The 21,556-nt window shown below is 64.7% G+C and overlaps 8 protein-coding genes across 8 annotated transcripts; 5 read left to right on the forward strand and 3 right to left on the reverse strand.

Moving 5' to 3' along the window:
• Window positions 1–1,466: 1,466 nt before the first annotated feature.
• On the reverse strand, window positions 1,467–2,885 carry Q8F55_007172 (uncharacterized protein; the record flags this gene model as incomplete). Its single annotated transcript, XM_069355611.1, has 3 exons — window positions 1,467–2,484; window positions 2,529–2,661; window positions 2,699–2,885. 3 exons carry the CDS (start codon window positions 2,883–2,885, stop codon window positions 1,467–1,469), a joined length of 1,338 nt encoding a protein of 445 aa, XP_069207682.1.
• Window positions 2,886–4,935: 2,050 nt separating this feature from the next.
• On the forward strand, window positions 4,936–7,286 carry Q8F55_007173 (uncharacterized protein; the record flags this gene model as incomplete). The annotated part of the gene is made up of 6 exons (XM_069355612.1): window positions 4,936–5,032; window positions 5,114–5,129; window positions 5,166–5,995; window positions 6,031–6,346; window positions 6,387–6,611; window positions 6,650–7,286. The coding sequence occupies 6 exons, from the start codon at window positions 4,936–4,938 to the stop codon at window positions 7,284–7,286; spliced, it is 2,121 nt and encodes a 706-aa protein (XP_069207683.1).
• A 122-nt stretch (window positions 7,287–7,408) lies between these two features.
• Q8F55_007174 (uncharacterized protein) lies at window positions 7,409–8,809 on the reverse strand (the record flags this gene model as incomplete). The annotated part of the gene is made up of 6 exons (XM_069355613.1): window positions 7,409–7,476; window positions 7,512–7,646; window positions 7,679–7,968; window positions 8,002–8,155; window positions 8,187–8,295; window positions 8,330–8,809. 6 exons carry the CDS (start codon window positions 8,807–8,809, stop codon window positions 7,409–7,411), a joined length of 1,236 nt encoding a protein of 411 aa, XP_069207684.1.
• Window positions 8,810–9,329: 520 nt separating this feature from the next.
• Window positions 9,330–10,778, forward strand: Q8F55_007175 (uncharacterized protein; the record flags this gene model as incomplete). The annotated part of the gene is made up of 7 exons (XM_069355614.1): window positions 9,330–9,585; window positions 9,628–9,632; window positions 9,691–9,765; window positions 9,827–10,265; window positions 10,350–10,409; window positions 10,452–10,460; window positions 10,591–10,778. The coding sequence occupies 7 exons, from the start codon at window positions 9,330–9,332 to the stop codon at window positions 10,776–10,778; spliced, it is 1,032 nt and encodes a 343-aa protein (XP_069207685.1).
• Window positions 10,779–10,807: 29 nt separating this feature from the next.
• Window positions 10,808–11,089, forward strand: Q8F55_007176 (uncharacterized protein; the record flags this gene model as incomplete). Its single annotated transcript, XM_069355615.1, has 1 exon — window positions 10,808–11,089. The coding sequence occupies one exon, from the start codon at window positions 10,808–10,810 to the stop codon at window positions 11,087–11,089; it is 282 nt and encodes a 93-aa protein (XP_069207686.1).
• Window positions 11,090–11,400: 311 nt separating this feature from the next.
• Window positions 11,401–12,781, reverse strand: Q8F55_007177 (uncharacterized protein; the record flags this gene model as incomplete). Its single annotated transcript, XM_069355616.1, has 5 exons — window positions 11,401–11,606; window positions 11,641–12,072; window positions 12,119–12,354; window positions 12,394–12,566; window positions 12,602–12,781. The coding sequence occupies 5 exons, from the start codon at window positions 12,779–12,781 to the stop codon at window positions 11,401–11,403; spliced, it is 1,227 nt and encodes a 408-aa protein (XP_069207687.1).
• A 1,753-nt stretch (window positions 12,782–14,534) lies between these two features.
• Q8F55_007178 (uncharacterized protein) lies at window positions 14,535–15,755 on the forward strand (the record flags this gene model as incomplete). Its single annotated transcript, XM_069355617.1, has 4 exons — window positions 14,535–14,923; window positions 14,970–15,079; window positions 15,127–15,371; window positions 15,420–15,755. 4 exons carry the CDS (start codon window positions 14,535–14,537, stop codon window positions 15,753–15,755), a joined length of 1,080 nt encoding a protein of 359 aa, XP_069207688.1.
• A 2,922-nt stretch (window positions 15,756–18,677) lies between these two features.
• Window positions 18,678–20,617, forward strand: Q8F55_007179 (uncharacterized protein; the record flags this gene model as incomplete). Its single annotated transcript, XM_069355618.1, has 3 exons — window positions 18,678–19,026; window positions 19,080–19,221; window positions 19,387–20,617. The coding sequence occupies 3 exons, from the start codon at window positions 18,678–18,680 to the stop codon at window positions 20,615–20,617; spliced, it is 1,722 nt and encodes a 573-aa protein (XP_069207689.1).
• Window positions 20,618–21,556: the final 939 nt, after the last annotated feature.

Raw genomic sequence — 21,556 nt, forward strand, 5'->3', positions numbered from 1 at the left:
GAAAGTCGCGTTGCTGATTCAGAGCAGCGTCCCACGCGCATCGGCCTAGGCCGATAGCTGCAAGTTGCTGAGGTATGCACCAGCGGGCCGGCATGTGACCCCCCCTCCCGCTTGGCGGGCCGCGCTCGGCTTGCTCGCATGTAGCCCGGCGCCGGCCGGCAGCGCCTCCGCCGCCGCTGCCGCCGCCGGACCGCCCCTCGGCGCCAAGGTTTGTGCGGTGCCCCTCGTCGCTGCTGACCAAGAGACCGAGCGCGCTGGGGCTGCTCGCTCCCGTCGCCGCTTGCCACTCGCCGCTCCGTCTGCGCAGGTTGGCCGCAGCGCAGAATAGCTTCTCGGAGAGGCGGCTATGTCCAAAAATGTTGTGGTCGTTCGGAATCCCCGTAAGCACCCGCGGCCGTAAGCCGAACCGGCGGCAGATCAGATGATCAGATATCAGATTATCTCGGAGTCGCCGACGCCGACTGCATGGCAGACATGTGCAAGGCGCGTGTCGACCTCGAGTTCGAGTGGCTGTGCGTGGGTAGTGGCTCTGCTGCAGAACCATGCTTTGCTACGTTCATGCCTGTTACTCCACGGCAGCAGCGTCTAGAGCAATGCCTGTCGCCTCGGCACTTGTCTAGCTTGTCTGGTTCTATCACACGTGCCTCAGCGACAGACGCTGGCCTGTAGACTCGTCCAACGTCGACCTTGTCTGTCAGTTAATAGCCGTGGCTAATAATTCTTTCAGCGGCGTCCCCATGGCTGCCTTCTCTGTCCTTTCTAGACATGCCAGAGCATACGTCCCCCCCCCCTCCCCCCCCTCGTACTCCGCCCTTGCTGTCGTCCTCGGGCAGCTACACGCAGCAACGCCGTCTGACACCAGCCGCCACAAAGCGCCCCACCGAGGACGACCAGGACAACTAGAGCACTTGCTGATCTGAGCGGTCTCCATATGTCCGCCTGAAGGTGTCATGCTGGGCCCTCCTCATACCCTTCCTTGTCACGCCCTCCCTCCGTCTGACGGCGCGGTCCACAAACCCTCCCCTCTCTCAACGGCATCTCACCTCCGAGCGTGCAGCCTTTACTCACCCCACAGTGCTCATTGACTGCACTTGGACTATCCGTCCCCTGTGTAATAGCACAAACTATGCGTGCAATACGGGTCTGAGCAAATCAGTGTAACTGATTAGGTAGAGGCCTCAACGCCCAAAAGTCAAAAATTCGTGCTCGCACGCTGAGTCGAACAGCGGTCGGGTCGGAAATGGTGTGAATCACATCACGTGAACCACAACGACCAGTGATAACCACCTACACTATACGAGCTTCGAACGAGAAAAGGATCGGCGGGTTGCTTACAAGCTTGCATGCCTGGAACCCCCTTTGATGCTCCTCGCTCCCACCGCCTCTCTCCCCATGCAGCCATCCTTTGTCCAATGCAATCCATGCTGGTTGATGTCTAGTGTACAGTGCTACATATCTATCCCCGTCTAGTGCCCGTTGGCGTGGCCGTTGCCGTTGGCGGCGCCGTTCGCCGCACCGTCCGAAGCCGCCTCCCTCGCGGCCCGCTCCGTGCTCAGAACCGCCGGGCCAGTGATTGCAGGCTTGGGCTCCGCCAATGCCCGTGGCCGGATGTCAAACTCGAAGATGTCGACCGGGAGGCCGACAGACACGACATAGTTGGGCTGGTTGGCCGCCGCGACCACCTTGACCTCGATGGGCGCGGCCGACATGAGCACGTACGCCTGCTCACGCGAGTAGCCCATCTTTCCGAGGTACTGCATGGCGCTGAACGCCGCGTTGCGGTACGACACCATGCCGTCGCGGTCCGTCTGCTCGCCCTCGGGCGTGACGCTCAGCCCGGTGAATACCAGGCGGTTGCGGTACAGCACCTCGCTCGGGCTCGTCTCGTACATCGGCGTGTGGATGCCCAGCGCGCGGATGCCACCGCGGATGAGGTTGACGCGGAGCGTGACGACGCCGGGCATCTCGATCGCGGTCGTGGGCTCGCCGTCCGCCTCGCAGAAGTGCAGGTCGCCGACGGACAAGTTGGCACCCGGGACGTAGACGGGCAGGTAGACCTTTGATCCGCGGACGAGGGCGCCGATGTCGATGTTTCCGCCGTGCTCGCGGCCAGGCGAGGTACGGGCTCCCTCGGCGTAGATCTTCTGGCGCGTGGCGTCGTCGAGCTCCTGGCCGACGTATGCGCCGGACACGAGCGGGAGCGTGATCTCCGTGTTGCCGTGCCGGCTGCGCTGTGCCGCCGCGACCTTGGACTCGCGCTCTGTCCACTTGGCGAGGAGCTCGGCGGACGGCGCCGTGCCGATCACGCCGGGGTGCGCGCGCGACTGGAACCGCACGTGGGGGACGTGCCGTGATGTCGTCTCGCAGCCCTCAAACTCCCAGATCGTCTTGGTGACCTTGGTCTTCTCGTCTGGCAGGTCGAGCGCCCCGACGCCGGGGTACGTGATACAGTAGCCCCACGGCTGGAGGGGGTGGGGCTGGACGCTGTGGGCGTTAGCTGAGTCAAGGGACAATGACGCCAGACTCACTCGAGAATGTCGATCTCGAGCACGTCGCCCGGCTGGGCTCCCGGGACGTGGAAGGGGCCAGACAGGTGGTGGTCCGAGTCATGGTCCATGTCGAGGACGTCGTCGGCGCAGTCATCGTTGTTGATCTGGAACCCTGCGGTATGAGCTGCGACCATGGCAGCCGTACTCACCAGAGTAGTCCATGCACTCGACGTTGAATGCCTTGCCAAGCTCGAGCGAGCACACTGGCGGGATGTCGGGGTGCCAGCGGGTGTGGATACGCTGCTGCTCGTTGGCCGGGCGGAACGGGTCGACGCGGATGAGCGTGGGGATCTCGTACGGCGACGGCGCGTACGCGAGCGGGGGGACGTTCTTCATTGTCGCTGGATTGGAGGAGGAGGGCGCGGGCGGCGCCAGTGACGCGGCGGTGAGTGTCATTATGAGTGATGGAAGTGTCAAGGCCGCTGCATTCACTCTGCGGCGTCTGTCAACATGTATCGGTCGGCTGCGCCAAGGAGCAGCAACTGCGGGGTCGCTGCAAAAAGTTGGGACTTGCGGGGGTGGGGGAGGGAGGGAGGGAGCCGTAAGCGACGCGCGCTTGTCACACCCGCTTAAACGCCGCCGTCGGCGAGATCCCGCGCGTATCCGCGCTTGTTCGCTTGCCTCGTGCTGAAAGGGTGTGCAGTTGTGCATCGTTGTGGGGGACATGGGGGAGGAATAGGCGGTCGCGAGGCGTGCTGCATGCATGGGGTTGTTAGCAGGAGCAATGGCGACTGGGGTTGGAATGTAAGAAGTTTAGGCTGGCCGTGATAACACGCGGGTGCGAGATAACGGCTTGTGCGTGGCGCCAGGCTTGCCCACCCCGGCACATCAATCCGACGGCTCCATCTATCCTTCGAACACGGGCTCTGCAACATACCACATCACAATCGCTCTGAACACGGGCCTGTTCTCCCCTCCAAGTCTGTCCTAGAACCCCGCATCCACAGGGAGCGGGGCATTCACTCACTGCGAGTATCCACACGACTGAATCGACTATGTAGTTCTCAGCTGTTTTTTGTTTTGTTTTACTTCTTTTTCTTCTGTTTCGATGCTTGATGCTTGAGCCAGTGCACCTGTGACGAAGACTTCACACCGGTTTCCCACAGTTCTGGCATACGGGATTCTAAATGAGGCCGATCCGTGAAAGAAACAGGTGGCCATCAGGCAGCGTCCGTCAGGTATGGTCTGCGGGGGCAATGGTCGTCATCGCGATGGGAGCACTGGCCGTGCTGTGCGCGATGATGTATGGAGGCACTCCGCATCACTGCCCCTCCGGCACCTCTCGTCATCAGTATCGCCCCATAGGCGGCAGAGTGCTAATCCGGGGTTGACTTATCGGTTTAATATATATGTAAACATAGCATGGCCGTCTAATCTATGTATAGGAATAGCCAGGTTGTCCATCCTCAACCTAATCAGCCAGGCGTGGCGGATAGCAAGCGCGCGGTAGTGTCACGCGAGCGGCGGGCGAGGCCCGATTTGATTTCAGACTCGGTTACATCGGTACATCGGTCATGTTATCACTCTTAGCGACGCAAGACTTGGCAGGATATCAACCAGCGTATTTGGTTTCGGCGCGGACCATGGTGTAGACGTGGTGACAAGAGCCTCGAGTAGCACTTGTAGTCAGTCACCCAGACCATATGGTTATCTCCAAGCGCGTAACAATACCGCGTCCTTGTCACGGGGTGCATGCCAGCGCGTATCGCGATGAGGTGTTGTTTATAAAGTTGTAAGAGGTGCTGGACGTGTGTCTGTCGTCCTCGTCCCCGTCCCCATTCGTTGCGAGAGTCCGCAACCAGACGGTTGAGAGCACTGAACTCACCGCAGGCCGTCCACCGTGGCCGCATTTCGGTATCCATTCAAGGCTGGGCTGTTTGCCTCGCAGCATGAGACGGCACAACCCGAATTTGGCAGATGTGACACCGGCCGCAGGTTCTCCCTCGCGAGAGAGCTGGGTCAACTTGGCTGGCCTCATCTCGTCGACTTTGCTCATAGAGTGGGGGATTGTTGGGTGTTGGCGGGAAAAGCCGAGGCCGGGAGCAGGAACAAACAAATTACAAGCGCTTATAGCTGAAATATTAGAAATCACACCCCGCCTCGTTCGGTTCGAGATGAGGCTGTCGGCCTGACAAGACGGCCAAGCCGAATGCACAGAGGTGGGGTGGGGGAGACCAGAGCGGAGCAACAGGACGAGCACGGCGCCGAGTCCGACCTGGAGACGACGACGAGGCCGGGTGCCATGTGGCCAATGTGATATTGATTAGCATCTTGCCCGCCCAGACTTTTGCCAAAGTCAAGTCGACCGAGGACCCCCACCCTCCTCCACCCTCCCCGCATCTCACTACTCAATGTCACTTTGAAACATCAACAACCACCCTCTCGCATGAGCAACGAAGGCATCGACCTAACGACGCAGCACGAGCCTGCGCCTCGCGTCGTGCGACGACGGCGCGGGCTCTTCAAGCGCTCGCGAACTGGATGTGAGTAGCTATCTCGGCTTAAGCGCGCCGGCATGACGTGCGCGCCTACGCCCGCTTCCCAACTCAGGCTGACACCCACAGGCGGCACATGCAAGCGGTTAGTACCGAGAAGCCCACGCCATACTTACGCCAGGCGCGGGAAGAAGTGCGACGAGATATGGAGCCCAGAGGGATACTGCCAGCGCTGTCTCGCCGGGCCATGGGAGTGCTCCGGCCGCACGGCGATGCCCGGAAGACCGGCGTACACGCTGTCCAAGTCGCCGACGGTGGGGGTCGACGACGCCGCGGCATCGACGCTGTCCGGCCTGTCGTCCCTCGCAGCCGCGGCAGGGGCCGGCCTCGCCGCCGTGTCGCCCCCGGTGCCGGCTGCACGGCCAGCGTCGGCCCGCCCGCCGCTCGCCTCGTCCCCGGCCACGAGCATCTCGGTGGCCTCGGCGAGCAGCGTGAGCTCGCGCACGCCGCTCGCTGCCCAGCCTGTTCCTCTACCGACGACTGCGCCGTTCCCTCCCACCCCATCCGACAGCAACAGCGTGACCCCGTTCGCGCTGTGGAACGGGCTCGTGCCCACGACCGACGCGACGCGCCCGCTGTTCACCACGCCGTTCACCCAGCCGCTGTTCGACTGGCCAGATGGGAATGGTCCGACGGCGGTCCTCACGACCACGGCGGACGGGACGCTGGCGATCGACGCGAGCACCGAGCCGCTCGGGGGTGTGAGCTCCGCCGTTGAGGACTTCTGGAACTCGCTCAGCGCGAGCTTCAACCCCCAGGCGGGGTCGTCGGGTGCCGGGAGCTTCAACACGGGCAGCAGGGTGTTATTCCTGTCGAGCGACCGGCCGATGCGCCAAGGCGTGAGCCTCGCGGAGATCTACGCGCGTGTCGTCGACAGCTGGCTCGTCGGGCTCACCGAGCACAAGCGCGACTACGCCAGGGCAAGAATCCTCGCGCTCAACGATACGAACAGTGGGTGTGGGTGGGAGGATTGCGCTGACCGCCAGGTGTGATGAGGGCGGTGCGCTATGCCGTTGCGGCGGCGTACATTTTCTTGTTTGCCTCTGGGCCAGAAGGGCACAAGGATCGCCGACCCAAGCTCGTCGAGCTGGCGTGCAAGGGCGCGGGCATTCCAGAGGACCCTACCGGCGCGTCGGCTGCCGAGAGCGGGGACACGACGGCGGCCACCAAGAAGATCACGCTGTATGTCGACCACGTGTCGACGCCGTTTGCGAGTGATCTTGAGAGCGCGAAGTGGACCGAGGATGCCATCCACGAGTTGAGGAACATCCAGATCACCAAGCAGTCCGAGCTGAGTGACTTGTACGTGGCTATTGGACTCGTGGCACTGCTGACACTGCAGGCTCTGGGGAGTGATCGACCTCCAGCTCGTCGAGTTCATCCGCGGCGGCGCAGCGCCGAGCTACAGCATGCTTGCGCTTGGCGACAGACTCGTGCGCTCCGTCTTCCCAGGCGAACACCCGTCGCTATCCCTCTGGGACCTGCGCACGCCCGAGACATTCTCGCTCCGCCTGTATGCCATTTCAGACATCTCGCGGTGCATTGTGCAGCGCGGCCGCCGAACAATGTGGGTCGCCGACGCTTAGTGATCCTCTGACCCGCCAGATTCAACTTCTACATGGACGTCCGTGCGCACGAGCCAGCAGACGAGGGCGACGAGGAGCCGTGGGCGTCGCCGTACCTCGGCATGCCGGACGCGATCATGACGCTCCTGGCGCGTGTGGTCAACCTCTGCTCGGAGCTCAACACGCGGTCCGCGGCGAGCATCAAGGCGGATGCCGACGAGATTGAGAACGACCTGCGGTCATGGACGCCCGCCCCGGTGTCACCGCACAATGTCGACAGCTCGGCGCTCGTGACGCGCACGATCGCCGGCGAGATGTGGCGCCTCTGCACCCTCATCGTGCTGTACCAGTCTGTGCACCGCGTCGGCGGGCTGCACACGGTGCTGCGGCGCGCCGGGACCGAGATGCTCTCGCTGCTCTCGAGCATCACGCAGTTCCCATCGGGCGACCTGTGGGGCTTCCTCGCGCTGCCCGCCTTCCTCGCGGCATGCCTCAGCATCTCGGACCACGACAGGAAGCGCGCCATGTCGTTCCTCGTGCGTACGGGCCCCGAGCGCGTGTGGCTCGACAACATTGCCTTGGTGGAGAAGGTGTGGGAGGAGACGGACGAAACGGGCCGGATGGTCGACTGGCACGACAAGCTGACGAGGGAGGGGCTATCCGTCGCCTTCTTCTAGGCGACAGACGAGACGGACACAGCATTTACAACCCATAGTGGAGAAAATCAAGCCGCCACGCGCGTTGTACATTACCCATAATTCATGTTGTGCATTGGCGTTTACACACTTCGGGACAGCGGCTAGATGAGGGCGCCGGGCGAGTAGACGATTCGCTGCACCTCTTGCTGGAGCTCGATAAACGCGGGGACTGTGATAAGCGCTTAGCTGATAAGATTAACGTACGGCCGTATGGCAGAATGTCGTTGAAGACGACGATGGCGATTTCCGACGTGGTATCGGCCAGCCAGAAGCAGTTTGAAATCCCGCCCCACTCGCCAGTGTTGGCCCTGCGCCCACCGGGGATGTCGTCGAGGTTGACTGGCATCAGCGCTGCAGGACACAACACGCACGCAAGCTTCCGAGCCCCCACGCCTTCCTCTGCCCGGGGAGGAGGATCAGCGCCGAGTCCGCCACGCTCGTGTCGGCGCTCGCGACGCTCGCGTTGTCGCCGAGCGCGCCCTGGTCCGCGACGCCCCCAGTCTGGCTGGTGAACAGGTCGCGCACGACCTCGGACGGGAGGACGCGCGCGCCGGTCGTGGGCGAGACCCCGCCGTTGAGCAGGGCGGCCAGGAGCGCGAGGTAGTCTGCGCCCGTGGTGAAGACGCCGCCGCCTCCCGACTTTTCCGCGCCGTGCGCCACCCTGCGGTCAGCAGGCGTAGCAAGGCCGACTTACACCTTGGGCCAGGCGGCCGTGTCGGGGAACGCGTGGGGCGTGAAGCCCTCGGCCCCGTCCCAGAGGTGCAGGGTCGCGAGGCGCTGCGCGAGGTCGGGGCGTGCGAGCATGTCGAACGACGTGCTCGCCATGCCGAGCGGCGTGAAGATGTTGGCTGGGGTCAGCGAGCTACGGCAGGGACCTACCCTTGCAGTACTCCTCCAGCGAGAGGCCGGACACGCGCTCGACGACGACGCCGGCCCAGTCGACGCTGACGCCGTAGTCGAACTTGGTCCCCGGCTCCGCCACGAGCGGCTGGGCTGTCAGCGGCGCAAGGTGGGGGGCTCACCGAGTCGAGCGCGCGCAGCGGGTCCGCGTCGGGGTGGAGCGCGCACCACCGGTGCACGTGCACATTGTACCACGGGTACGTGAAGCCCGCTGTGTGGGTGAGGAGCTGGCGCAGGGTGATGGGGTTGCTGGCTTTGCGGGTGACGACCTGCTCGGGCGTGGACGAGACGACGAGGTCGGGGGCAGCGAGCTCGGGGCACACGGCGCCGACGTCGTCGTCGAGCGCGATCTTGCCCGCCGCGACGAGCTGCAGCGCCGCGACGCTCGTGATGAGCTTGGTGCAGGACGCGACCCAGAACACCGTGTCGTCTGCGTACGCGGCGCCGGTGCCGAGGTCCTTGGTCCCGGCGGCGCGGAGGAAGAGCCGCTCGCCGGCACGGTTGGTGATGCCGACCAGCGTACCGGGGTGCGCTGGCCGCGCGGCGTACTGCGTGAGCAGGGAGTCGATCTGGGCGAGGGCGGCGGGGGCGAGGCGGACCATTGCGGGGGTGTGGTGTGGGGAGTGGGAGGGGTGGGGAGACAAGTAAATAAGCCACTGTGCCGAGCATGCCGGGCGGGCGTTGCCGAAGCCCCTCGTCACTGTCTGCCTTCGGCTTCGAGAAGCCGGCAGTATACGCGCCGTCACGCGCTTGTCAGCGCCTTGTCAGCGCCAAGACGTCCGTCGGGCAGCTATCGCTCGTCGGGTGTAATGAACGCAGAGGAGCGACTGCGAGCTGCGGGCCCGAGGACGTAGCCGGTGGGGTTTGTGGGTGGCGGTGGTATGGACGAGCTCTCCCGTTACCCGATACCAGCTCTGTCCCCCAGTACATAGGCGGTCGCATGCGCTAATCGGGCAGACGCGGTCGAACAAGGACGAGTTACGCGCTTATGAGCTGCAAGATAGGGAGATACGAGTCATGTGACAGGTGGCCGCGAGGGGAGTGGCACCAACCACCTCGGCCAGACAGCTATATCTAGGCGCGGATCTGCTACTCCCCGCCAGAACTCACCTAGCACCCACCATGTCCCCAGCCAGCGTGCACTCTGTCGAGAAGGAGGACAAGACGACCGTCGTCCCCGCGCCCGCCGCGGCCCCCGTCCCGTGGTTCAGGAGCACGTACACCCAGGCCCTCGTCACTGGCGTCGCGTCGTTCCTCGCGCCGGGGATGTACGCTGCCTGCGCTGCGACCGGCGCCGGCGGGCTGGCCGACGTCAAGATCGGCAACGCGAGCGTCGCGGTCGCGTTCGCGCTCATCGTGCCGAGCGCCCTTGTTGCGAGTGAGTGGTGTGGCGTTGTGGCAGGTTTGCTAACCAACACAGCTGGGGTAAGTTGGTTCGAGCTGCCACGAGCGCGCGCCGGGACACAACCTGACCCGAACCCAGTTTATCTCCAAGTTCAACGTCCGCACGTCGCTCGCGGTCGGCGCGGCCGGGTACGCGCCGTACGCCGCGGCGCTGGTACGTGACCTCGCCCCGGCCCCGCTCACACTAGTACACCAACTCGGCATTCGGCAACCAGTGGTTCCTCGTCGTCGGCGCCGTCATCTGCGGGCTGACGTCGGGCATATTCTGGGTGACGGAGGGCACGATCATCATGGTCTACTCTGAGCCGGCGCGCAAGGGGCGCCTCGTGGCGCTCTGGCAGAGCCTGTTCAACCTCGCGACGCTGGTCGGCGGGGCGATCAACCTCGCGCTGAATGTCGACATTTCCAAGCCGGGCGGGCTGAGGCCGAGGACGTACCTCGTCTTCGTGGGGCTCAGCAGCTGCGCGCCGCTCGTCTCCCTCCTCCTCTCCAACCCGAGGGAGGTGCGGCGCGCCGACGGCCGCCCGGTGCCCGCCCTCCCGGCGGAGGGCTTCCTCAAGGAGGCGTGGCTTACGATCCTCGAGCTGAGGCACCCACGCGTTCTCGCCGCCGCGTTCCTCTGGAGCCACTCGCTCTTCGTTCCCAGCTTTTTCAGTGGGTGTGCACAGGAGAATTAGCTGACAAAACGGCACGTACCTCGCCTACTGTGAGCTCCTGCCGCTGCCCTCCTGACCCCAGACTTCTCGGTGCGCGTGCGCGGCATGTCGTCGATCGTGCAGCCCGTCCTTGCGATAATCTGTACGTCGCCCCCCCCGACACCGCTAACCCCCAGGGCACCAGGCCAACGGAGTAGGTGCCCCCCTCGCGCCCGTCTGACCCCAGTACCTCCTCGACTCGAGCCTGCGCATCCGCAAGAAGCTCGTCATCGCCTGGTCGGCCATCCAAGGCAGGTGCCGCCGCTGCCAGCACTGACCACCAGCCGTGATCGCGCTCTGCCTCATCTGGGTCATGGTCGACCTCGTGCACATCAAGAACCACCCGGCCGAGGTGGTGGTGTACGACTGGACGACGGCGCGCTGGGCCGTGTGGTGGTTCCCCGCCGTGCTCGGCAGCGCGGCGGCCTGGGTGTCGTACGGCTACAGTGAGTCCTGTCCCGAGCGGGGCTAACGCCAGACTACTACATGGCGGCCTATATCATGCCCAAGGGCTCGGACGGCGTGCGCATGGCGCGCATCATCGCGACGCTGCGCTCCGCCGAGAGCGGGTCCGCCGCCGTCGGGTTCGGTATCGGCAGCCTCCAGCTCGCCATGTACAAGCTCGGCGTGATCAACCTCGTCTTCCTCGCCGTCGTGCTCGTGCTCGGCGCGTGGTTGCACGTGTGGATCTGGCGCGCGGATGAGAAGGGCTCGTTCGGGTACGCCGAGGACTGGGAGGCGGCGGCGGCGCAAGACGAGGTGCGGGGCGGGGAGGGAAAGTAGTTGTACTGAGCTGGGCTATGCAGGGGAGCTGGGGTGTGCGGCGGTGCTGGCACGTCGGACACTGTGCACGCGGCAACGTGGCAGCGACTCTCGCACACATTCACCGGTCTCGCTCCGAAAGGTGTGCCCGACACGAGACGTTGTTTGGTTCCTGCTCCAGTGCCACAGAATGCGCCTCACGGCGGCGGCGACAGACCGCCACTCGACGCCCCGACGCCCTGCCCAGCCTGACGCCACCCCCAACCCCCCCACGCCCCACGCTTCTGATCCATACATGCGCATACAACACCACCCACACCCCCCCGCCCCCCCTACTTGACCAGCGCGCCGTCGGCGTAGATGATACCCTGCAGCTTGGTCATGGTCTCGATGAACTTGGGCTGGCAGTAGGGGATGATCTCGTTGAAAATCACAAACGCGACCTCGCTCTTGGGGTCGGCGACCCACGACAGGCACGCGATGCCGGCCCACTCGGCCGTGTGGCTCTTGCGGTTTCCGGGCCAGTCGTCCTTGTTGACTGGGGGTCAGCACTGTCCACAGCTGGCACTCACGGAGGAAGGACAGGCCCCAGCCCTTTGCGAGCCCGGGGGCGATGACGAGGGGCGTGTGCGCGAACGCGGGCATGGTGGTCGGGGGCGCCGAGTCGCCGAGCGCGCCCTTGTTCTCAATGTTGGCCAGCTGGTCCTCGAACATGGTCTTGACCGTCTCCGTCTTGAGGATGTGCACGCCCTTCTCGTTCTCGCCGTCGTTGAGCAGCACCTGCAGCAGGCGGAGGTAGTCTGTCGGCGTGGAGTGCAGGCCCGCGCCGCCCGACTGCTGCTCCTTGCCGCTCACGCCGAGCGGGTTGTGCGCAAACTCCATGGTCGACGTCTTGCCCGACGCCGCGTCCCACGTGTGCAGCGTCGCAAGCCGCGGCTGCAGGTCGGGGCGCGAGGCGAGGTTGAACGTCGAGTCGACCATGCCCAGCGGGTCGAAGATGTACTCTGCGGCGGTGTGAGTATGCGGCCTCCAGCACAGCCTACGACGTACCCTTGCTGTACTCGTCGAGCGTGAGGCCCGTGATGCGCTCCATCGCCACGGCCATCCAGTCAAGGCCGACAGAGTACTCCCAGCTGGTGCCGGGCTCGAACACGAGCGGGTGCTTGACGTTTGTGAACCAGCTGGCCTGGCCCGCCTGCCCGGCCCAGTGGAGGATGTCCTGGTTCCAGAACGGGTACCCGAGGCCCGACGTGTGCGACAGGAGCATGCGGTACGTGATGGGCACCCTGGCGTGTGTCAGCTGGGGCGGGAGGCACAGCACTCACTTGGCCGGCCTCGTCTTCGTCTCCTCGGGCGTCGTGCTGACAATGACCTCGGGGTTGGCGAGCTCGGGGAGCACCTTGCCGACCGGGTCGTCGAGCCCGATCTTGCCCTGCTCGACGAGCTGCATCGCGCCGACGGCCGTCACGAGCTTGGAGAAGGACGCGACCCAGAAGAGCTGGGGTCAGCGCCGGCCACGCCACCAGTACCCACCGTGTCCGTCTCATACTTCTCCTTGGTGTCAATGTTCTTGAGGCCCGTCGCCTTGAGGTACAGGAGCTCGCCGGCCTTGTTGATCGCGCCGATGACGGTGCCGGGGTAGTCGGCCTGCGGGTAGTCGGCCAGGAGCTGGTCGATCTGCTGCGTCGCCTTGTCAGAGAGCTTGACGGACATGGTGGGTGTGGTGGTGGGTGCGGGGGCCCTGCGCTGCCCTGGTGTTTATGTAGCCGCGTTCGTCGTCGCCCCAAAGATTAAGCAGTCGGGCTGTCGTGATACTAGCAAGCGAGTGAGCCGCCCGGGTACCGCTCTGCGCCGCCACAACCCCGCCAATCAGGTGACATCCTGTGCGTGCACTCACGCCCGGGCGTGCATCGGGATGCTGGGGCGCTGCCCGAAGGCCTCGGTGCGTCGCCGCCGCCGCGAGCAGCGCGCGAACAGAGAGCGGCCCGAGATGGATAGATCTCGGCTAAGCGGCAGCTCGAGCGTGCGTGCGCCGCGCGGAGGTGGATGAGAGAGGGAGGAGGGAGGGACGATGAGCCTCGGTAAGGGGCCGGAATGCACGACAGAATGATGTCATGTGACATCGGCTATTGTCCAACCCGACGAGCGCTTGGCACGGCGCGTGTGCTCTGCCACTCAGTCGCGCCCAACGTCGCGCAGTGCATTGTACAGCTCGGTGGCGCCCGCGCATGGCTCGTGGCTACGCGGAGCTCTGTAACAGCGCTAGGTAGCCCGCTCGCCCCCAGCTTGCTTGGACCGACTGCCTCGCGCGGTGCGGCACCGCGCTGCGTGGCACTCACCTCGCCCGCCACGATCCACTCTCGCCTGGGGGACTCTACTGACCCACGGTGCCTGTCATGGCCAACGCGAGCGTACCTGTACAGTGCCTCCTGACCAGATCGCCACTCGCGCGGCGACTGATAAGGATTGGGCTTCGGAAGCCGGCGAATGGTCTGGGCAAGGTTCCGTTGGGATTGTGGCAGGCTACCTACCTACTGCCTGCTGACTCGCGTTGGCGTTCCGAGATACAGCTGCTGGCAGTCAGTACACGCTTGCAAGCCAGAGGCGGGGGGCAGTGATGGGCAGTGTGGGGTCTCCAGCGCCTGTGTGTGGGTGTGTGTGCGAGCAGGCGACCAGTAGCATTGAGCTCGCCTAGACGTCGTGGCCTTGAGCCGCAGCGACAACCTCGGCGCGCAGTCATCCAGCCTGCATAACCACCCAGGCGGCATGCAGCACCAAAAGGCCACTGCTGGATCCCAGGACAAAAGGCTGCCGCCCCCAACACGACCAGCAAAAGAGATGGTTCTGGTTGACTCGATTCCTGCAGCCAGGCTGAACAGTCGAAGACGCAGCGGCCACTCCCCCGAGAGGATCGAACCTGGGTCCCATTGACCTGGTCCGACTCCGCCATGCTATACTCTCGTGTGCCCCGACCAGGCTACATGGCATTGGGAGGGGATCCGGGTCGCTGGCTATGGCCGGCGCGGTGGGCGTGGGTCCTGTGTGTAGTGGCGCGTGTGCGAGGCTTTGGTGTGTGTGTGTCGCACGGGCTCTTACCGCCCTCACGCCGCTTCCTCGCTGTCGGCGCCGCCAGAGCTGCCATGCCCCCTCGGAGTGCGATTTCCTCGCCATATACAGCGCCGCCGACGACCCGAGTCATGGCTCACGTGATCTCCGGTCCCCCGCCACCCCAAGACGCCGTCGGGCTCGTCCGAACCGGCGCCCCACCCCGGATGTAGCTCCAGAATGGGGGATGTAGCGTCGCGCCGTCGAGCACCACCCCCCTCTGCTCGAGTGCGTCTCGTTGGAACTAGACGCCCTCGACCATTTCCGGGCCTCCGGGCGGGCCGGGCAGCTGTGCTTCTCGAGCTGTATATAACTACGGCGGCGAGCGGGTAGACGTCGCCAGCAACAGCAACACGACACCATGCCCCGAACCTACTCCCATCTCAGCGAGGCCGAGCGCGCCCACTTCCTCGAGCACGGCTGGCTCAAGATCCCCAACGCCATCGCGCCAAAGTACCTGCACGAGTGGATGGCCAACCTGTGGGTCCGGCTCGGGTACGACGAGCACGACAAGAGCACCTGGAAGGAGGAGTACCTCAAGATGCCGCGGCACCGCGAGGTGCCGGTGAGCGAGTTCTCGCCGGTCGCGTGGGCCAAGATGTGCGAGATTGTCGGCGGCGAGGACATGATCGACCCGGTACGAGAGCGCTACTACGGCGACCAGATGATCATCAACTTTGGCCGCGAGGAGCACGTCGGCACGAGCCACTCGCCCGACCAGCTCAAGGGGTGGCACATTGACAATGACTGGTGGGTGCGGGCGCAGGTCGTGCCGGCTCAGACTCACACAGCCCAGGTACCGCCAGTTCCTCGACTCGTCGGGCAACGCGCTCACCGTCATCTGCTGCTTCACCGACGTGCTCCCGCAGGGCGGGGGCACCTGCCTGGCCGAGGACGGCATCAAGTGTGAGTGCCGCGGCGGGTTGTCCGCGATCGTTCGCTGACGCCCGCAGCCCTCGTGGAGCGTTTCTACGCCCACCCCGAGGGCATCGACCCGCCGTTCGACGAAATCTTCGGCCACTGCCTCGAGACCAAGCAGTGGGCCGAGGTTGAGGCCAAGGCCGGCGACATCTTCGTCACGCACGGGCTGTTGCCGCACGCGCACACGCCCAACCACAAGCACTATGCGCGCGTCATCACCAACCCGCACATCAACCTGGCCAACCCGCACAACCTGAACCGTGCTGACGGCGACTACGTAAGTGGCGTGGGCGGACAGCTGGGGCACAGCAGCGCTGACGTACAGACCCTCTGCGAGCAGGTCATCCTGCGCAACCTCGGCCGCACCTCGGTGCCAGAGTACCAGCCGACCCGGGAGCGCCTCAAGTTCTACCCGCGCACGGCCTACTTCAAGCGCGAGCGCGTGCCCGAGGAGCTGCAGCGCATGATTGCCGACGCTGAGGCGCGCGGGCTCGACGCGTCAGCCGTGGACAGCGTCTACCTCCGCGGCGAGGACGCCGTCAAGGAGCACGAGCGGCGCAACGGGTACGACAAGGAGATTGGGCCGACCGGCGTCGTCAAGAACATGAGCCGGAACACCGAGTGGTTCGAGCCCGGAATCAAGCGGCACGTGTTGGTGTGAACGCCGACAGCACGTGCTGGAAGGGGGGGGGGAGGGCGAGGCCCGAACGGCAGGGGAGGGACGGCGTCAGCGCCAGCTGCCAGCTTACCCGAGACCGGGCCGTGATCGACAGGGGATGGCGCTACGGAGAAGAATCATGCTTGTCTGCGATAGAGGATGTTGTGATGGCGTTGGGCGTGGGGCCGGGTGGATCTCACTCATCTGACCCGGCGTGATACCGGCGCGTGCGGTGGCGCTGTGGGCGAGCCGCCCAGCCGCTGCCTCGCCTGTTGTAGCAGTTGTACCGTGACGTGACGAGGAATGTGCCGTGGAGCGTGTGTGCCGAGGACCCCTGCGTGACCCCAGCCTGCTGCCCCCCCCCCCCCGCTCGCACTGATAAGATTGGCCGAGGCAGCAGCTACTGCCGCGGCGTCTGCTGTCACCAACGACGGCTTCGAGTGCCACACTGGGCGCGTCGCTCGACTAGGCGCGCCGCCCCCACCCTAGCTCCCCCACCCAAATTTGCTCCCGCCCCCCTAGCGTGGTCCTCAGGGTCGTGTCCAATTTGCTCCCGCCTCTGCCGCGCTACCGTGAGAAAATTGGGGGTGGCCACACGTGACAGTGGCAGAGTGGCAAAAGGGCGTGGCGCCGCAGCAACGACTCCTCGCTCCCTCTTGGCCGCCAGGGCAGGGGTCTCCCACCCCGCCAGCCGTGGGAAAGTGTCGTGGGACGGCCAGCCTACGTTTGCAACGGTAGGCACCCCACCCTCGCGGCGTTACTTTCCACCTGCACCGCCCGCCTTGTGACGTCAAGCCCCAGCCTAGCCAATCGCAGCGGCGCGGTTGACCGTGCGCGATTTACTAGCTCGACCGCCAAGCGTGTGTGCAAGGGCGCGCGGGCTGCTGGCTGCCTTGGCCGCCGCCGCCGCCGCTGCTGGTGACGACGACGGTGCTTGCTAGTTGCCGTAGTGGCCGGGGTGGGTGCGAGTGGCGGCGGTGTGCTGCTGCGCTCCGTCGTCGGCGAGCGTCCTTGCCCGTGTTGGTGACCAGCACGACGCTGATAGTGTGGGGTGAGGGGCGCCCACACTGATATGCGGCCTACTGAGCGTGTCAGCAGCCTCGCACCGTTGCCCCGCGGGCGGGAGGAGGGCTACACCCGCCGCCGTGCCTGCCACTGATTTGATTGTTGGGTTGATTGCGTGCGTCACCACGAGATAGAGTTTGGTGTGCGTGTCAGTTTGCCGGTCGATCTGCCCGCCGCGCTGGTATACCCTTTCCCTGCCACCCTGTCCCAACCCACTCCCCCCTTGGTGGCCCTTGCCTTGGCTGGCATATTCGTGTTTTCAGGCTTGTCCGTCGGGCGTCGCACAGCACAGCTCTGCAGCATGGCTACCTTGGCTTGGTAGGATTAGATTGTACGTATCGACGAGAGGCGGCGACGCCGTGACAACGACTTGCGGGTCCTGGCTCGGGCTCTGAAACGAGGCCCGCTGGGCGCTCGCCTCGGTCGCTTTCTCTCGCTGCATGCCACGGGTCGATCACTGATCGTAGACCACATGACTTGTTTGTGGGTTGGAGCCGCAGTACACCCAGCGGCGGCGGCGGCGACGTGCGCCGCGCGCAGTGAGGCACGCACCCACGCACTGCGCAACTGGCCAGAACCCAAACAAAGCACCCGAACAAGACGCACACGCAAGTGAGCTCGCTACATGATCCGGCGTGGGCGGCGTATAGACCCGCTGCGCAAAGATAGAATGTTATTGGTTTGTTTGCTTCGGCGGCGGCGGCATGACGCTGGTGGAGCCGGAGCCAGCCAGCCAGCCAGCGCGCGCGCCGCGTGCGACCAACCGACCCGAGTCACAAGGTTGCATTATCTCATGCTGTCATCTACGACGTCAGGTCTGGGACATATCATGCCCACCCCCCCACCCGCTGTGGAGCGTGGGATCCGCCTCAGCCTAGCCTGCTGTGGCGAGCAGGTCGGGCAAGCAACATGCCAACGAGCGGCATGCATCCCATGGCCCCAGCTGCTACTCGGAAGGAGTGTGCGCGCGACAAAGCGTGCACGCGAGCAGGGAGGCGAGCAGGCCGCCGCCCCCTTACCCCTCTCGCAGCAGCATCGCACGCACGAGATGGCGCTGCTGCAATAGACCCTTAATTTTATCGAATCAAGGGGGGGCAGTGACTCGGCAACCGCGACCGAATTATCTCTCTGGCTTTGTGCCGTGTCGGCGCGCAATTGCTGCCTTTGCTGGCCGGTGGCATCGCCTCTTTTCCATTATCACTTAGTGCGGCCCTGAGACCCACCGGAGCGGCCCCTTGATTGCACCCCGCGGCGTGAGAGCTGCGGCCTGCATGCCAGCCCGAAACGCTCAAACGGCTAGCCACGACGTCAGAGGCGCGAACACGGCAACCTTGAGAACGGCGGCGGCGGCACAGGAGCAGGAGCAGTGGGGAGCATCCGCCGACCGACTGGCCCACGCGCTCTTGTCACAGGGGGTGGGTGGGTGACGTTTGGCCTGTCGCTCTCTCGTTGCTGCGGCGCCAGCCGGCCAGCGGGACATCCCCCCAGTCTCGCTCCCCCTGCTTGGCAGCGATTCCAACTCGCCGGCAGCGCATACCAAGACGTAGGGGAAGGAGTACTCTTGGCTCCTCGCCCAGGGGTACCGTCCCCTCGGCACACTCAGGCGCCCACCCACCCACCAGATCAGGTCCAGCCAGGATCGGGTCAGCACCAGTTACTCTTTCGGCCCGAGATGCCTTCGCTGCTGCTGCGGCGCCTGGGCTCCCATCTCCATGGAGCTCGCTGGGTCTCCGGACCCCCCGGCCCCCCGAGCCCGCGTGCGTCCCCATACCTCCCCCCGGCGCTCCTTAAAGAGCCGCGCGAGTCTCCTTGTCCCCCTCTTTTCTTCTCATCACCACCACCACCGACCTCACTCTCACCATGGCAAACCACCAGACACCCACCGACCCCGTCGCGGTGCCCAGCACCCCGCCCTCGCCACCCACGGCGACGGCCACGCCCCCCGAGTCGACGTTCAACGAGAAGGAGTTCAACGAGAAGGCCGTCACCGACAACGTTGAGAACACGCACAAGGAGCTCAACCACCTCCGCTCCGACAACGAGTCGCTCATCTCGGACACGACCCTCATCGCCCAGCGCGAGGGCATCAAGCCGGCCTTCCTCGCCAAGGTCCAGGTGCTCAACAACGCTCTCGCCGAGATTGGCATGGGCCGTTACCAGTACGAGCTGTTCTTCTCCGGAGGCTTTGGCTGGTTCGCCGACAACATTTGTGAGTGGTGGTGGGTGATGGTGCCACGGAAGCCAGAGCTGACCACGACCCAGGGCTCCAGGGTGTCGCGATTGTCATGCCTGCCGTGGCCAACGAGTTCAAGCCCTACCCCCACGTCCGTCTCGCCACTCTCGCTCTCTACGCTGGTCTCATCTTCGGTGCCGCCTTCTGGGGATGCTCGGCTGACATTATTGGGTGAGTGAATATGGCAGGGGGTGCCGGCGGGCGCGCGTCGCGACACCAAACCTAGTTGCACACTGCACTGGTTTGTTCCTCGTGCCTCGTGGCGGAAGATTCCACCGCGCTGCACCCCCCCTTCGGTGGCACACGCACACGACACAAAGCGCTAACACCACTCAGCCGCCGCTTCGCCTGGAACGCGACCCTGGTCATCGGCGGTGTCTTTGGTCTCTGCGTCGGTGCCTCGCCCAACTTTACCGTCTTCTGCGTCTTCATCTCGCTCGTCGGCGTCGGCGTCGGAGGCAACCTCCCCGTCGACGGCACAATGTTCCTCGAGTTCCTGCCCGGCAACAAGCAGTACCTCCTGACGCTGCTCTCCATCTGGTGGGCCATTGGCCAGGTCGTCGCGTCCCTCATCGCCTGGGGCTTCATCTCCAAGTATGGCTGCGCCGAGCCTCCCGAGGGCGAGTTCTGCTCAAAGGAGTCCAACATGGGCTGGCGCTACACCTACTACACTCTCGGCGCCATGATGATGTTCCTCTGGGCCATGCGCTTCTTCGTGATGCCCGTCTACGAGTCGCCCAAGTTCCTCGCCTCCAAGGGCAAGGACACCGAGGCCGTCGAGGTCATCCACAAGATTGCCAAGCGCAACGGCGTCACTGTCAACCTCACCGTCCAGGACCTCCGCGACGCCGCCGCCCCGTACCTCACCGAGGCTGAGCTCAACGGCGAGGTCGACACCAAGTTTACCGTCTGGGAGCTGTTCAAGAACTCGTTTGACGAGTTCAAGGGCGAGCACGTCAGGGCCCTGTTCTGCAACCGCCGCATCGCCTTCTCGACCTCGCTCATCGTCTTCTGCTACGCCACCACTGGTCTCGCCTACCCCCTCTACATGGCCTTCCTCAACACGTACTTCGCCACCAAGAACAAGGAGCTCGGTATCAACGACATTGACTCGATCTACCGCTCCTACACGTACCAGGCGGCATGTGGTGTGCCTGGCTCGATCGCTGCCGCGCTCATGGTCGACTGGTCGCGCACCGGTCGTAAGGTCTCGATGGCTGCCTTCACCATGGGCACTGGCATCTTCCTCTTTGCCCTCACTGCGGCCAGGACGCTCCCTCAGGTCAACGCCCTCACCTCGATCGCCGCCTTCATGGAGAACGGTTTCTACGGTGTGCTCTTCGGCTACGCGCCCGAGCTTTTCCCCACCCCGTCCCGCGGCACTGGTGACGCTCTCTGCGCCACGGCCATGCGTGTGACTGGTATCTTTGCGCCCGTCATCGCCGTCTACTCCAACGCGGCGCTCACGCCCAACGGCCCCATCTACGCCTCGGCCGGCATCTTCTGCGCGACTGCCATTTGCATGCTCTTCCTCCCGACCGAGACGCGCGGCAAGACTGCCCTCTAAAAGCGTCAGTGCCTGCGCCATAGGGCCGCGCGCGCGACTGGATCCCGCGCAACTGTATCCATCTCTGACCCGGACTACACACGAAGACAGCGGCTGCTGGATTGCCCTTATAACTTGTATATTGAGCTATGAAGCCTGGTGGCGTGAAGCAGCCGGCAGCAAGCGGAGCGAGGCGAGTGTAGGTGGGGTGAAGCAGCCGAGCGGAGCGAGGCGAGTGTGAGGGAGCGTGCTGGGGGTTGGCTGGGAGGCCCGGTGCAGCCTGCTACTACGAGCCTGCTGCTACGAGTCGAGTTGTGGCGCACTCGATGGGCGCAGGGGCAGACGTGGTGTGCGCGGTGTGCCCGCGTGCCCGCGCGCCTCACGCGGGCACATTGCACACCCGGATGTGCGTACGCACAAGGTTGAGATCGCGTCGCGCTTTGAGTTGCACCGCGGAGAGGTGAAACGGGGTGCCTGTTGCGGGTGGGGTGAACCGGAGGTGGTGGAATTAGTGCTGGGACTGCACAGTTCCGGGTTTCCGCAAGCTAAGCGGGGAGCAGGGGGCGGTCGTGTGCAGGCCTAGGATCCTAGGACTGCGGCCTCGGCCAACTCACGCGAGTGATTTCTCTGAGGGGCTGGTTGGAGTGAGTGGCGCCGAGGAATGCGCCCGCACACTGGGTGTAGATTAGATTGAATTGATTGCCTCGGCTGTGGGTCCGAGGTCGAGACTGCGCCTGCGTGCCCCACGCCCCACCTGCTGGGTGGCGTGGCGGGTGCATTGTGGTCTCGCCAGCGTGGCCAACTGGCCAACGCATGCTCTGTCCAGCCCGCAGCGACGCTGCCACCTTGCCACATGCCCAGGCAGATCGGCATCGTCATCGGGGCAGGCGTCATGTGGCCTGGCTGTGGACCCACCGACCCACCTCCTCTCGTGCTTCTCTCCTTCTTATTCTCCTCCTT

Source organism: Vanrija albida (assembly GCF_041260175.1).
Source record: "Vanrija albida strain AlHP1 chromosome Unknown contig_5, whole genome shotgun sequence".
Classification (NCBI taxonomy): Eukaryota; Fungi; Basidiomycota; class Tremellomycetes; order Trichosporonales; family Trichosporonaceae; genus Vanrija; species Vanrija albida.